The sequence below is a fragment of the Lacerta agilis genome, chromosome 4 (assembly GCF_009819535.1).
Source record: "Lacerta agilis isolate rLacAgi1 chromosome 4, rLacAgi1.pri, whole genome shotgun sequence".
NCBI classification, from domain to species: domain Eukaryota; kingdom Metazoa; phylum Chordata; class Lepidosauria; order Squamata; family Lacertidae; genus Lacerta; species Lacerta agilis.
Window position 1 is genome coordinate 30,969,307 of NC_046315.1, and position 14,297 is coordinate 30,983,603.

Consider the following 14,297-nt stretch of genomic DNA (forward strand, 5'->3'; position numbering starts at 1 on the left):
TGCCTTCTCTTCCTAGCGGTTGGCCTGATATGATCAAACAGAACCAATGCCAACAGGTCATTATTGCAGTTTCTAACAATAAATAAGACAGTGTACACCCACCCATTTGCTCTGCACATGTATGTTCCCACTGCTGGTGTGGGAAGCAGTGTCTGCCTTCACAGCCGTTGTAACATACCACTTGTTATCATCTGCTTGTTCTGCCGTTGAGGACTTCTTGGATCATTCTTTGTCTAGCTCCTTCTCTTCCACTGTGGAAGGACATGTAGATCCAGAATTGGCCTCCACAGTCACTTACGGACTCATTGTTAAAACTGTGTTTATGGAAGACAATCTTACTCGGCTATGAGTGATCACCAAAGAAGAAGAAGGGAAGCAGTGTACACATAGCATTAGTCAGAATCAAACTTTCCTGTATCTATTCTGTCATTAAATACTGTGTTTTGATGCTCCCCGCCCCCCAGTCTCAATCTAAATTGAGAAAAATAACAACCCAGCTGTGTGTCAAGTCAGTAATGTGTATGCAGCCCAAACACAAAGTTTCCTACCACGCTGATGGAGTGGTCTAAAATTGTTAGTTGCTTGTACCTCTGTTTTGTATGCAATTTTCCTTGGTTTTTAAGTGACTAGATTTTTCAGGCATTCCTTCAATGTGTTGGTAGGGTGGGGTGGGGAGAATTGCACTGGAAGGCTCAGCCCCCTGCCTAGCCATATTCATTAGAACATTAATTCTTCAGATCATCCTTCACCATTATACCATGTGATTACATATAATCATTTTTTTCAATGTCTTTCTTTATTAAGACTTTAATTTTCCTATTCATTAAATGTCTTCCTTCATCTACCTGCAAAACAATCCAAGATTAAGCACAATTGCCATGCCTAGCCAATTCTCTTTTCATGCATACAGCGGTCACAATGGATTCTACAGGTGGAATCTGCTGCCAAGGAGTGTGGTGGAGTCTCCTTCTTTGGAGGTCTTTAAGCGGAGGCTTGACAGCCATCTGTCAGGAATGCTTTGATGGTGTTTCCTGCTTGGCAGGGGGTTGGACTGGATGGCCCTTGTGGTCTCTTCCAACTCTATGATTCTATGATTATTTTAAGTGTTCCAGAACGAGTATCTGCTACATAAGTAGCAAATACTCGTTCTATACCAGAGCTTTCCAAACTGTGTGTCGCGACACGTTAGTGTGTCGGCTGCAATGTGTAAGTGTGTCACACGAAGGAGTTAGCTTAACCTCTGGTTTGATAGTAAAACTGAATTACTTTGTCATGAAATGATGCAAAACTGAATTACTGTGTTGCGAAATGATGTATATCTAAAAAGCGTGTCACCAACATGAAATGTTTGGAAAGCTCAGTTCTATATAGCAAAATTTAGGCACAGGCCTTTTGAATTAAGCTAGGCCATAGGCTCAAAAGAAAATGGAATCATCAAAATCATACCCTCCAACTTTTACTAACCAAAATCTGGGACCCCTCCACCATGCTGTGGCTGCATGCCCGCCACCTCCCTTGCTTGCCCAGGCTGCCTTGGCCCGCTGCCACCACTGCCATACCTCCACCTGCACTGCTCATCCTCCATGCCCTCGAGCTCTGCTCACCCTCCCCACCTGTGCCACTTAAAAATGACCCTAAAAGAGAGCAAAAACAGCAGAAATAGTGCCTAGAAATTCCACTAGCTTTTGCAAGCACAATCCTAGGAGCCCTTGCACTGACCGTTGAGGCCTGTGGAGAGTTGGAATTTGAGCAAGGAGGTTTGGAGGGAGCAATTGTGGTGGAGTTTGGTGGGGTTTTTTAAAAAGGGTTTTCCAATGGTTTCCAGAGGTTTAGATGGTGTTTGCAGGCTTTTTCAATGGTGTTCCAAACAGTGAAACTCCCATTGTTATGGGCGCATTTCTGCGACTGGGAATTTCATTAGCGTGAGCTGTTTCTGAGCTCTGGGTGCGGTACTGCACCTAAGATTTCAGATTAAAACTGCAGAGTGGAAGGAAAGGAGGACCTTTTTCTGCCTCCCCACTTGCAGCCTCTCTCTGAAGACCGAAGAAGAGAGCCTCTTAAGAATATTAGGGGGGTGGGCAGGGGAAGGACCAGACCATGTGAAAATGGGACATAATATTTTATGAATTCATTTTCAGCTTTGCATTCTTGTTATAAAAAAGTGCACCTAGACAAAAAATCAAATCAAACTTTATTCACGTAGCCAACAGGCCATTGCGACTAAAAATACAGATAAAACAGATAAAAATACTGGGGAAAGACCAGTCAGGTACACAAATATATAAAAATACTAATAAATCATATGAAACCCCCAGGCTAAAAGGCCGTTCAAAGGTGGCCTCGTTCGAGTTGTCTGTCAAATTGTGGCCCTTAGTCTCATTGCCCTCTCAATAAATCTGGCGACCTTCTCTGTTGTCTGGATGTTCTGGTCCGCTAACAAATAAAACATTGCGGCCGCTGATGAGCGACCTGGGATGGAAAGTAGGAGGGGAGTAATGATCTCGCTCCTCAGGTCTTTGTACAGGGGGCAGGTCAGAAGAACATGTGACACTGTCTCCAAGTTTCCGTCTCCACATGGGCAGAGTCGTTTCTCCCTGGGGAGTTTCTGATATCGGCCTTCGAGCACGGCAGAGGGTAGTACGTCCAATCTTGCCAACGTAAAAGCGCGTCTATACTTTGGGATATTTAAATTATGCAGATAAGATGCCGGGGCATCGAAGTGCGAGGGGGGCAGGTGGGCAAACCATGCACAAAATTTCTTTGTTTTGGCCAAGTTGTTTTGTTGCTCAATATCCATCAGGCGCTGATCGATTAAGCTTTTTGCTTTAGAGGGGCCCAACATTAACAAATGCTGAGCATGTAGACCGCATGAGAGAAGTTTGAGTCTCACCATTTTGAACCATGCGCTTTCGTGGGCATCCCGTATCGCCTGGGGCAAGAGTCCTGTTGGATTTTGGTTTAAGCGGAGCCAATAATTAAGCGTTCTTTTCCAGATCTGTGTTTCCACAGATGGGAGACCAGCTTCAAGGCATAATGCTGCAGTTGGTACACATGGTGGAACGGCAAAGATTTGTCTTAGAAAGTTAGATTGAACCGTTTCAAGAAGATTGCATTGGGTCCCCGTCCAGATTTGGGCCCCATATGTTAGCTGCGCTAGAGGTTTTGCCTTGAAAACTTCTATGGCTGCTGGAATGTACTTGCCTCCCTTGGTATAGAAAAAGCGGGACAATGTCTTGGCGCTTTGGGTTGCTTTCTCTCTGGCATATTTATGCTGTGCGACCCACGACCCCGTAGACTGGAAGACGATGCCCAGGTATTTAAAGGCTTTGACTTGTTCAATTGGTTGATTGTCCATTCTCCAGCTGTGTATTTTATGTTTTCTCGCGAAAACCACAACCTTGGTTTTCTGGTGGTTCACCACCAACTGCTCTCTCTTGCAGTATGCTGAAAAATCTCTTATCAACCTTTTAAGGCCTATTTTTGTTCGTGATAGTAAAACCGCATCATCTGCGTATAGTAGCGTTGTGATTGGTTTTGCGGCTAAATTGGGGGCATGATATTCCGGGGCTGCTAGGCATTTGATCACATCATTAATGTATAGGTTAAATAAGGCTGGGGCCAAAATGCATCCTTGTCTAACCCCTCTGGAAACTGGGATTGGGCCTGTGAGTTGTCCATTCGGAGCAGTTCTAACGTACAGCTTGGAGTCTTCATATAGGCCACTAATTAGAAATAATAGCCTTTTATCCATGCTAGTTTTATTTAGTTTTGCCCAAAGTTTGACTCTTGAGATTGAGTCGAATGCAGCCTTCAGATCGATGAAGGCTGCATATAACACCCCCCGCGTTTTCTTAGCATATTTATCTATTAGATGTGCTAAGATAAAACAATGGTCTATAGTCGATCTGTGTTGTCTGAATCCCGCTTGTTCCTCCGCCAGGATCGCCTCAGACTCCATCCAACTAGTAAGTTTGATCTCAAGATGTTTGGCATATAATTTGCTAGGTATGGGAACCAGGCTGATGGGTCTATAGTTCATCGGGTTGGACGTAGGACCCTTCTTATAGATTGGAATAATTATTGCCTCGGCCCAGCAATCTGGATATGAGCCTGTTAAGTCGATATGTGAGAATATCGCGGCCAGTAGGGGAGCCCACCAGCCGATGTTATTCTTCAGAAGTTCTGGCGGAATGTAATCTATGCCAGGGGCTTTATTGTTTTTGAGTTGTGCTATTAAATCTGCGACCTCCTCTACAGAAACTGGGGGCCATTGTGGTAAATTCTCTAAGCTCAGGCTTATCGTGCTGTGCTGGGCTTCCTCGTCATAGAACAAGGATTGAAAATGACTTTTCCATTCTTGGGGTTCAACCATGCAGATGAATCCATTGCGCTCCTGGTCCAGAAGACCCGAGATGGTACGCCAAAAGCAAGATATGTCTTTCTCCTTTGAGGCCTTAACCAAGCTCTGCCAGGCATTTCTCTCGGCTTTCAGCTTTTTTCCCTTTAATAGTTGTTTATAGTTCCGTCTTAGAACAATGTATGCACTAAATAAAGAGGGTTCTCCGGTATGCCTATATTTGCGATAGACAAGTCTCAGATGTTTCCTTGTTAGCCTACACTCCATGTCAAACCAGCTCGCTGGGTCCTGTATCCTCTTTGTGGCGATGTTTGATGTCTCTGTTGTGAGATGGGTTTTCAGCCTATCTGATATTTTCTTAAACAGGTCCAAGGGCTTGTCCGCAGAGTTATTTGACACAATGGCAGAATGGGTAGTCTTTATGTCCCCTGCATGAAGGAGGTGGGTAAACTTTACATTGAATTTAGAGGTCCATTTGATCCTTCTGGGTGCGGGTATACCCAAGTTAACGATAGGGGTATAATAATGCTTGGCCATGGGTTTATTAAGAGAGGGGCCTTCGAACACTACTGTCAGTGGGAGATGATCACTCTCCGTATTATGATCCACATAGAACTTTGAGACCAGGCTGTGGGCAAATCTTGAGATTAAGATATAATCTATGACACTTCCTCCCCTCTTTGAATGGTAGGTGTACTCGCCCGGTCGGTCCCCCTCATTATTGCCATTTAAAATTAACAACTCCCTCCTCTTTGCAACTTGAGCGAGGCAGAGGCCGGAGAAGTTGCATCTTCTGTCTTTGGAGAGACGTGTGACTCCTATATCTCGGGTGTTGTCATAATCCTGGAACTGGTTATAGTATCTGTATAAGTTGTTATCATCTGTTCCCATTCGGGCATTGAAATCTCCGCCCATAATGATTGGGGTAGAAGGATATGTAGATTCAAGAGGCTCTAAAAAGGCCTCTAATTCTGCCCAGTTGGCCTTAACAGCCGATTTTTTTGGCAAGGGGGCAGATATACATTTACCAGCAGCAGGGCGTCTTTCTTTAGCTTGAGTACAACTGCTGTAGCTAGAGGGTTACAGCTTGGTAGGACTTTAATAGAGTGTTCTAGTTCCGTAGAGATGAGACTGACTAGGCCTCCGCTGGGCCTGCCTCCCCTTTGAGAAGGAGTGGCCGGTAGGGTGTGACTACTATAGCCATTGAGCACAATGGGCTCGCAGTGCCAAGTTTCCTGGAGGAGAATGATATCAAAATGCTTGAAGTATGACATAAGTTGCTGGTTGTTTTTCTTTGCGCGCCACCCTGCAATGTTCCAGGATAGCAATTTTAGTTCCTTATGTCTCCGTAATGTACATTCGGCATTTCTACTCTGTCCAACATCCCTGTTGTGTCTAAAAAAACACTCCCGTTTGTTCTGTCTTTGAAGGTCTGCTTACTGTAGAGTTGATTTTCGTCTGGTTTTGACAGCTTATGGGTAGAATTTGCAGATAGGGGAGTAGCTAACTCGTTTGGGGACAGCTTGAGGCAGCTGATCCAGTCAATCGGAGATGACACAGCCTGATTTTGTTCTGCCTTTTCGTACACCATAGGGGGCTGTGATTGTAACTCCGTATCTATACATTTAAACGAGCCTCCCATCGTCTTCTTATTCACTAAACACTTGGGGGATATGGGCCACAAATAAGGACCCTCTGGTGACTCAGTGTGGTTAACCTTTTTGACCAATCTACTTCTAAGCGTGTCCAGTCTATCCAAAATTTCATTTTGGGCTGGAGATTGCAATGACCAGAATCGATTTATTAGGGTGTGCTCTTCTGCGGTGAACTCTTCTGCAGTGGCAGAGTCCTCTTTTTCATTCCAGTGATGTTGGGTCTTATGGTTGGCTGTGTCTTTCTTTCCCGGATTTAATGCTTCTTGTTTATATCGCTCCTGCTTTTGGTGGTTGCATTCACTGTCCTTTTCCTCCTCAGATCTTAATCTCCCGTCACCCTTAGGAGCAGATAGAGAGGATATTGGAGCTCTATTTTCAAAAATTCTTGACAATACTATTCTGTCCTTTTTGAATAGGTTTCTTGCTCTGAGGATGAATTTAACCAGGTTGTGGTCTGTAAATGTGATTAAAGCTCGGACCGAGTAGCCGTCTTGATATAAATATTCTATATCATCTAAGTCGGCTGCTTTGACTACTCCAGGTAAAATTCTGTTTAAAATATCCAATAGATGCTTCACACGATCTCTGCCTGTGCAAGGCCCCAGCGGTTTTGGGTAATTTCCGAGTATAATCTTATGTGGAATAAGAACCAAGCTCCATCCTTTCGTTGTACGTGCAGCTGGTACCTCCTGTGGAAAAGTCCCTCCGATGTTTAGAGTCCCAGGCTCTCTTCTCTCTGTGATTACAGTGGGTACTCTGGGTGGGCTCGAGGAGAGTGCATCCGTAGATGATTTGGTTTCGTTAACAGGTCTCTGGGGTTTGCTCTCGCGTAAGGGACTAGATTTGGTTTTGGGTATACCAGCCTTACCAGTCTCTCTTGTACTTCGTACTTTAGTTTTCTTAGAAATAGTTGGAAGTAAGTTGAAAAGTTTTTGCCATTGCTTTTTGCTGTTGTGTTGAGTAGTTTTAGAGATTTTTATATTTTTTATATTTTTACTTTTCTTTAATTTGAGGTCCGGTTTTTTTTTTCGGTAGTTTGGTTTTCCTTGGGGACTGACTTTTGGTATCCAAAACAGGAGTGTTGTTAGGTTTATGGTCTGCTGCTCTTTCTTGCTGTTTGAAATTTTCCACTAACGTCAACAAAAGCCCATTTGTTATAGCTAAGAAATTTTTGATGTTAAGTATATCCATGTTTATTTGGTGTACATGCAACCGCAATTGATCTACCCACTCTTCGCTTTTATTTATAATATCAGTGGGCCGGTGGCTTAAATGAATTGTTCCAGAGTCCGAGGATAATCTTTGAGGTTTGGGATCTTTTGTATCGGGTGTGTTTGTCTTCATGACATTCTCAGCTAAGGCAAGTTCCTGAGCCAAGCTTGTAGAATAATTTGTGCTCTCATGGTCCGTTCGTAGTTCTTTAGGTTGAATCGACCAATCCATCACACTAGGGATGGCCTCATTGAGAATAATCTCACTCTGGTCACTCTTATTCACCTCTTTATGAGTAAAATATTTAGTAATTTTACTTTGCCTCCTTTGCGGCTCCTTTAAACTACAGGGCGGACTTGGCGTAATGCCCAGGTCTTTACAGTTCTTTCTTGTTAGAACCATGTTAGGAGTAGGGCACTGAGGCAGGCAAAGGATGGAGGGTTCTATAATAAATCACCCGTTTTCAGAGCCCAAGTAAGTCCGCTTTTATCAAGTAATTAATGCCTGGGAAAATTTGATATAGTTATCTTTAGGCTCGTTGTGAGCTCATAAGGTTTTAGGCAGGGTTGTCTATGTGGGGGGACCCAGGAGGAATGTCCTTTTCAACCTGGAGACTAGTAGGCCTGTAAAACTGATCTTTCTTTCTTTGTTTTTGGCTTCAACCTTCAGCCTTCAGCGCTCGGTTTGCAAAAGAGAGAGAGAGAGAGAACAAACGGTCACTCACAGAAGTTGTTTCCCTCCGCGTTTGTTGAAGGAGATAGATAGCTTGGTCAGGAGCGAGATCGCAGGCCAGCGGGCAGTTGAAAAACAGTTGAGCAACAAAGCAATAAATTGCTAATTAGGAAAGCACTGAGCATTGAAAGGGCGATAAGGCAGCCGCTAAATGATTAAAACTATAAAATTAAGATCCAGAAGGCTAAAAAGAACTACTCAAAATCTTAATTGGGGCAGACAGAGCTAACTATGCTGCTGACTCCGTCGCCATCTTGGAAGCCAGCCCACCTAGACATTCCATTGTTGCGCCCATAACCTAGGTTTAAGGTGCCATTTAGCTCCTAGCTTTCCTATCTCCGTTTCTAACACTGGTTCCCAATATAAGCGATTTCACTTAAACGTGAGGTGCCTTGGAATGAAACCCCCATGTAAATGGGAAGTTGCCTGTATAAGCATAGCTGTCATCTCCTCCTTCTTATGTCACAGGTGAGCATAAAGCTCAATTGCTGCTCTGAACTTCTTGGAGGAAGGTTGGTGTGTGTTAACAAATAATAACATTCCTGCCCTAAGGAATGACGGTGCATTCTAATAGCCACTTGGGTGTGTAAGTTTGTCTCTCAGTCAAAACACAAGTCTCTTTTTCCATGTTGTGTATTTTAGGAATTTCTCTTTCTCTCTTTAAAAAATATTATCATTTTGGTAGGGCTTCTGGGGCCAACGCTACGTGCTGAAGTGGGAGATACACTTGTCATTCATTTTAAGAACCTGGCTAATAAACCACTGAGTATTCACCCACAAGGCATAGCGTACAGCAAACATTCAGAAGGTAAGTGCTGGTAATGTGACTATGTTGTCAGATATCCCAGTGACGATCCTTTAATATTCCTGTCTTCGTCAGCCATCAGGACCAGCCAACCAGAGCTCCCATTAGTGGAAATATGACTCAAATGGAAAACTTAAAAAACACACAAGAGAACGTTATTATTTCTTTTAAACAAGAGCAAATACATAACAAGAAGCTTCAGCCTGTCCATTCAGATATAATGAAGTCAAATGCCACCTAGTGACTAAACTATATAACAACATCAGAAAAGCTAAGGTGTGCCTCAGATTTTGATCAGATCCCCCGGCTCTTAGAAGGGAAAGGAAAATTGGATATACTTTAACCTGGCTTGGGGTAAACTGCAAGTGCAAGAAATATCAACATTTTAAACAATGAGTTATATTTTGTTGGGCTTCATGCAGCTTTTCCTGATGAGGAATGTCAGATCTGTGCCCTCCTGTAATTTGTAGGCTACTAGGCATCAGCCAGTGATGGACACAAGTTGTTGTTTGGATTGCAAGGGATAATGATACCAAATTGGTGTACCTGACCCCCAGAAATATATTGTCATGCCTTTAATATTTAAACAGCGACATATTAAATAGAATTAATTCTTCTAGAATGAGCTGAGAAGGGATATCCATGTGTCATTTGCATGAGTTAATGGAAATATGTTATTCGAAATAATTTCTGCAAAAGAGTCCTCTATACACAATGGTAGAGGAGAATGGTAGACTGAAAAAAGTTGGCAAGTTTCAGTTTGCACAGCAATAGCAAATAGTGCCAGGCCCGTGCAGAGTTTGTCCCCAAATGACTGGGAAGCATGGGGTGTTCTTGGTATAACAGCCAAGTCCAGCAGGCCTCTGGCACCCCTCCCATCCAGCTGGCTTAGCCCTCCGAGGCCCAGGGCAAGTGTACCCAGCTGAACCTCCCCCGTCCCCACCGTGTGTGCACGGGCCTATATAGGGCTATCTGGAAATAAGTACCTGCTCTCCTGTACTGTATGTGCATGTACAGTCCCCAGGCAGGGCTGCATAAGAAAGGTGAATAGATTGGAGGAACCTGTGACCCTCCAGATTTTATTGGACTACAACTCCCATCACACATGGCCCATGGGCTGGGAATGATGGAAATTATAGTTTAACAGCATCTGAAAAGACACAGGTTCTCCATGCCTGGTATAAAGAGGACATTAGACTCAGCTTGTATATGGATAGGTGGTTGCATGCACATTTATTTATTTATTTATTTATTTATTGCTTCATAAGGGTATTGTGAGTATTATTATGTATGAATAATACATGGTGAATCCTTGCTTCCCTGCCACTGAAGGTTCCTCATATTCTGACAAGACATTGCCTATCGAAAAACTGGATGATGCTGTGCCTCCTGGAAAAAGTTATAAATACGTGTGGAAGGCCTCTGCAGGAACTGGGCCACGGGAGGCTGATCCTCCTTGTCTCACCTATGCCTACTACTCACATGAAAACATGGTGCAGGACTTCAATTCTGGTCTTATCGGTGCCTTGCTGATATGTAAAAACGGTAATAAAACATTTAGGTTGAAGAAACCAGCAAGTGTTTGTTGGGGTTTATCTGTAATGTCCCTTCTTCCCGCGCATGGATTCCTGTTTATCATCTGCCTCGGCTCCTTGGCCTCTGACAAACTAGGCCCCTTTGGCAGGAATAATTTCTCTTCTAGCAGACCCAAAACTTCAAGATTGGGGGGCTCAGCCCTGTCCCCACATACTTCCTCTGCCCCATAGAGTTGGTGTCTATGCTGGGAGATAAACCCTAGAGAGCTTCTGCCAATCAGTGTCAACAGTAATGAACTTGATGGGTAGCTTCCTAGGGGTCCTTCATTATCTATGTCTTATTTGATAAAACTAGTTTTTCCTGATGTCTGTGACAGCCTCCTCTTCTTCTTCTAGGAAGCCTGCATGAAAATGGAACACAGAAATTGTTTGACAGGGAATATGTGCTGATGTTTGCTGTGTTTGATGAAAGCAAAAGCTGGCAAAAAGGATCCTCCCTCATGTACACCATTAATGGCTATGCTAATGGAACACTACCAGGTACTGTATATCCTGTTAACCTAGATGGATTTGCTTGACTGACTGCCATTACAGTACAGTCGTACCTCGGGTTACATACGCTCTGGGTTACGAACTCCAGTAACCTGGAGCGCGTGTGACGTGCGGATGTGCAGAAGCATTCTGCGCAGTTCGCGCATGCACAGACGCGTTCGTGCATGCGCAAACCGCTACTTCCGGGTTTTTCGCGTGCTTGTTCAGGTTGCACACTTTTCGGGTTACGAACTGTAACCCGGAACCAATTACGTACGCAACCCGGGGTACCACTGTACAGTTGTTGCTTTTTTGAAGTATTTTTATTAAAGATTTCTTGATTGACAAAAGTATGTGCAATGTCTCTCTCATATTTTTTACATGTATCACTTTTACAAATCAGTTTCATTTGTTGAGACATTGCTTTATCACACACACACACACAGCCCAACAAGACAATGACAAAAATCTACCAACAGCATACAAATCAATATGGCTAACCTGATCCAGCACAGTGATTTTAAAATAAAGTTTCCAGCTGCTGTTCTTTTGCGTTTCAGATGTACAAGCCTGTGCTTACCATCACATTAGTTGGCATTTGATAGGGATGAGTTCTGCGCCTGAGATCTTCTCGGTCCATTTCAATGGGCAAACCTTGGAGCAAAACCACTATAAAATGTCAACGATCAACCTTGTCGCAGGAGCATCAGCAACAGCAAATATGTCCGTGAGCAAGACAGGAAAGTGGCTCATATCGTCCCTTGTTGAAAAGCATCTGCAAGGCAAGGAGATCTTTCTTCAGCAGGCACTGATGCAACTGCAGCCTTCATTACCTTCTCTCATATAGCCGTTGTACAAAGCATGCAAAATCATCTTAACTATGGCAGCACTTGTGGTGATGGGGCAGGGGGGCTAGGAAAACAATCTGGCATAAATTATAACTGAAGTTTGCATATGTGACTACAGAATAACAAGACACCTGCAACTACAATTGTATTTTGTTGGGGGGCGGGTAGTGGCAGTGTGCTCAAAGCAAGTGGCCTTTGTCCACAATTGGCTCACCACTGAAATACATGCAGAGATTTTCAGTGGCCACCACCATCTGTCCAGATAGTCATGTGATTCACTTTAAACCCTTGGATGTGTTGTTAGTTAGGCTGACCCTTCATACTAACTAACTAACTAACTAACTAACTAACTAACTAAATCAATAAGAAGACAATACAAACGTCTTTTGTCTCATTGGTTAAGTACAAATGCCTATTGATCAGCCTATAACCTTTATCAGTTTAGTCACTAGATTAATAAAGCAAAGTTTTACTAGATTAGCTTATGGGGGCTGCTTTTAACACATGAGGAAACATTTAAGTTGGTGACGCTGTGAACCATGAGCAACTTCTTTATTTGTTGTGACCATTTTGGTTCTGGTGTGCCTATAATAGGAAATAAAAAAATATATTGAGAGACAGCTTTTTCTTTTAACAATAAGTGGTAGTTTTTGTTTCTTAAAGTTATCTTCTGCTGTCTTCAGTGTCTCAACAATGCATTTACATTGAGATTATCATAGTATGCTCATTTATGTACATTTAGTTGATTAAAGCCTATATTAAGCCAGTGAAAAGGCTAGTTATCTTAGTTGTTACTAACTATGCAGAACTATCACTTGTAAATACATTCTCTCAAAATAGTTTTTGCACCTGTACAGCTGCTGCTACTACTAGGAAGAAGCTGCATAGATTTATTTAGCATCCTGGAGAAAACCCAAGCCTGTCCCTATGAAGACATTTTTTTATTTTGTTAAAAGTGTGACATTGTGAATCATGAGCATAAGTCAGGTCTCCAAAAGGCTCTGTCACACTCCAAAACAAACAAGGTGGCATTGAATTGTGTCGTTCCTTGAATGGAAAGAGTCTTCCCATTTGCAGAAGAGGTTTTGATCTAGTGGAGTCCTCTGCTAAAGGAAGAGGAGGGGAGGCAATGTCCACAGATTCCCTCTTTCCCCTGCATCCTCCCATGCCACCTCCCACACTGTTCTGGAAAATCCCCCAACCTGTTCTGGGGAAGATGGGGCTCCAGAAGGGAGGAGGAAATGATGTAAATCTCTCTCTGCCTTCTGTTAGTGCAGGGTAACCACTGTATCATATACCCATGGATGCATGGATGCATATACAAATGGATTCCACACACTGGGTGTGTGTTTCAACATGCATTAACATGGCTTTGTTATTTATATCTTAAGAGAGTAATGAATGGCTCGCAGATTCTTTTTGTTGGCTAAAGTGGAGATTTTGATCATGGAAGGAGACAAATTTACATGTTTCAGAGGTCTCTATAATAATAATAATAATAATAATAATAATAATTTATTATTTGTACCCCGCCCATCTGGCTGGGTCTCCCCAGCCACTCTGGGCGGCTTCCATCAAACATTAAAATACATTTAAAATATCACAGTTTAAAAACTTCCCTAAACAGGGCTGCCTTTAGGAATTTTCTGAATGTCAGGTAGTTGTTTATTCCCTTGACTTCTGATGGGAGGGCGTTCCACAGGGCGGGCGCCACTACCGAGAAGGCCCTCTGCCTGGTTCCCTGTAGTTTTGCTTCTCGCAGTGAGGGAACCGACAGAAGGCCCTCGGCGCTGGATCTCAGTGTCCGGGCTGAATGATGGGGGTGGAGACGCTCCTTCAGGTATACAGGACCGAGGCCGTTTAGGGCTTTAAAGGTCAGCACCAACACTTTGAATTGTGCTCGGAAACGTACTGGGAGCCAATGTAGATCTCTCAGGACCGGTGTTATGTGGTCCCGGCGGCCCCTCCCAGTCACCAGTCTAGCTGCCGCATTCTGGATTAATTGCAGTTTCCGGGTCACCTTCAAAGGAAGCCCCACATAGAGCGCATTGCAGTAGTCCAAGCGGGAGATAACTAGAGCATGTACCACTCTGGCGAGACAGTCCGCGGGCAGGTAGGGTCTCAGCCTGCGTACCAGATGGAGCTGGTAGACAGCCGCCCTGGACACAGAATGAACCTGTGCCTCCATGGACAGCTGTGAGTCCAAAATGACTCCCAGGCTGCGCACCTGGTCCTTCAGGGGCACAGTTACCCCATTCAGGACCAGGGAGTCCCCCACACCCACTCGCCCCCTATCCCCCAAAAACAGTACTTCTGTCTTGTCAGGATTCAACCTCAATCTGTTAGCCGCCATCCATCCTCCAACCGCCTCCAGGCACTCACACAGGACCTTCACCGCCTTCACTGGTTCTGATTTAAAAGAGAGGTAGAGCTGGGTATCATCCGCATACTGATGAACACCCAGCCCAAACCCCCTGATAATCTCTCCCAGCGGCTTCATATAGATATTAAAAAGCATGGGGGAGAGGACAGAACCCTGAGGCACCCCACAGGTGAGAGCCCAGGGGTCTGAACACTCATCCCCCATCACCACTTTCTGAACACGGCCCAGAAGGAAGGAGC

General features: G+C 43.9%; 1 protein-coding gene across 1 annotated transcript in view; it reads left to right on the forward strand.

Annotated features, from left to right (window-relative positions):
- Positions 1 to 14,297, forward strand: part of F5 (coagulation factor V) — a 47,023-nt gene that overhangs the window by 4,727 nt on the left and 27,999 nt on the right. The window contains exons 3-6 of the mRNA XM_033146578.1: positions 8,642 to 8,764; positions 10,094 to 10,306; positions 10,693 to 10,836; positions 11,388 to 11,609. Of these exons, the coding sequence (XP_033002469.1) occupies positions 8,642 to 8,764; positions 10,094 to 10,306; positions 10,693 to 10,836; positions 11,388 to 11,609 (702 nt within the window). The remainder of the gene's footprint in view (positions 1 to 8,641; positions 8,765 to 10,093; positions 10,307 to 10,692; positions 10,837 to 11,387; positions 11,610 to 14,297) is intronic.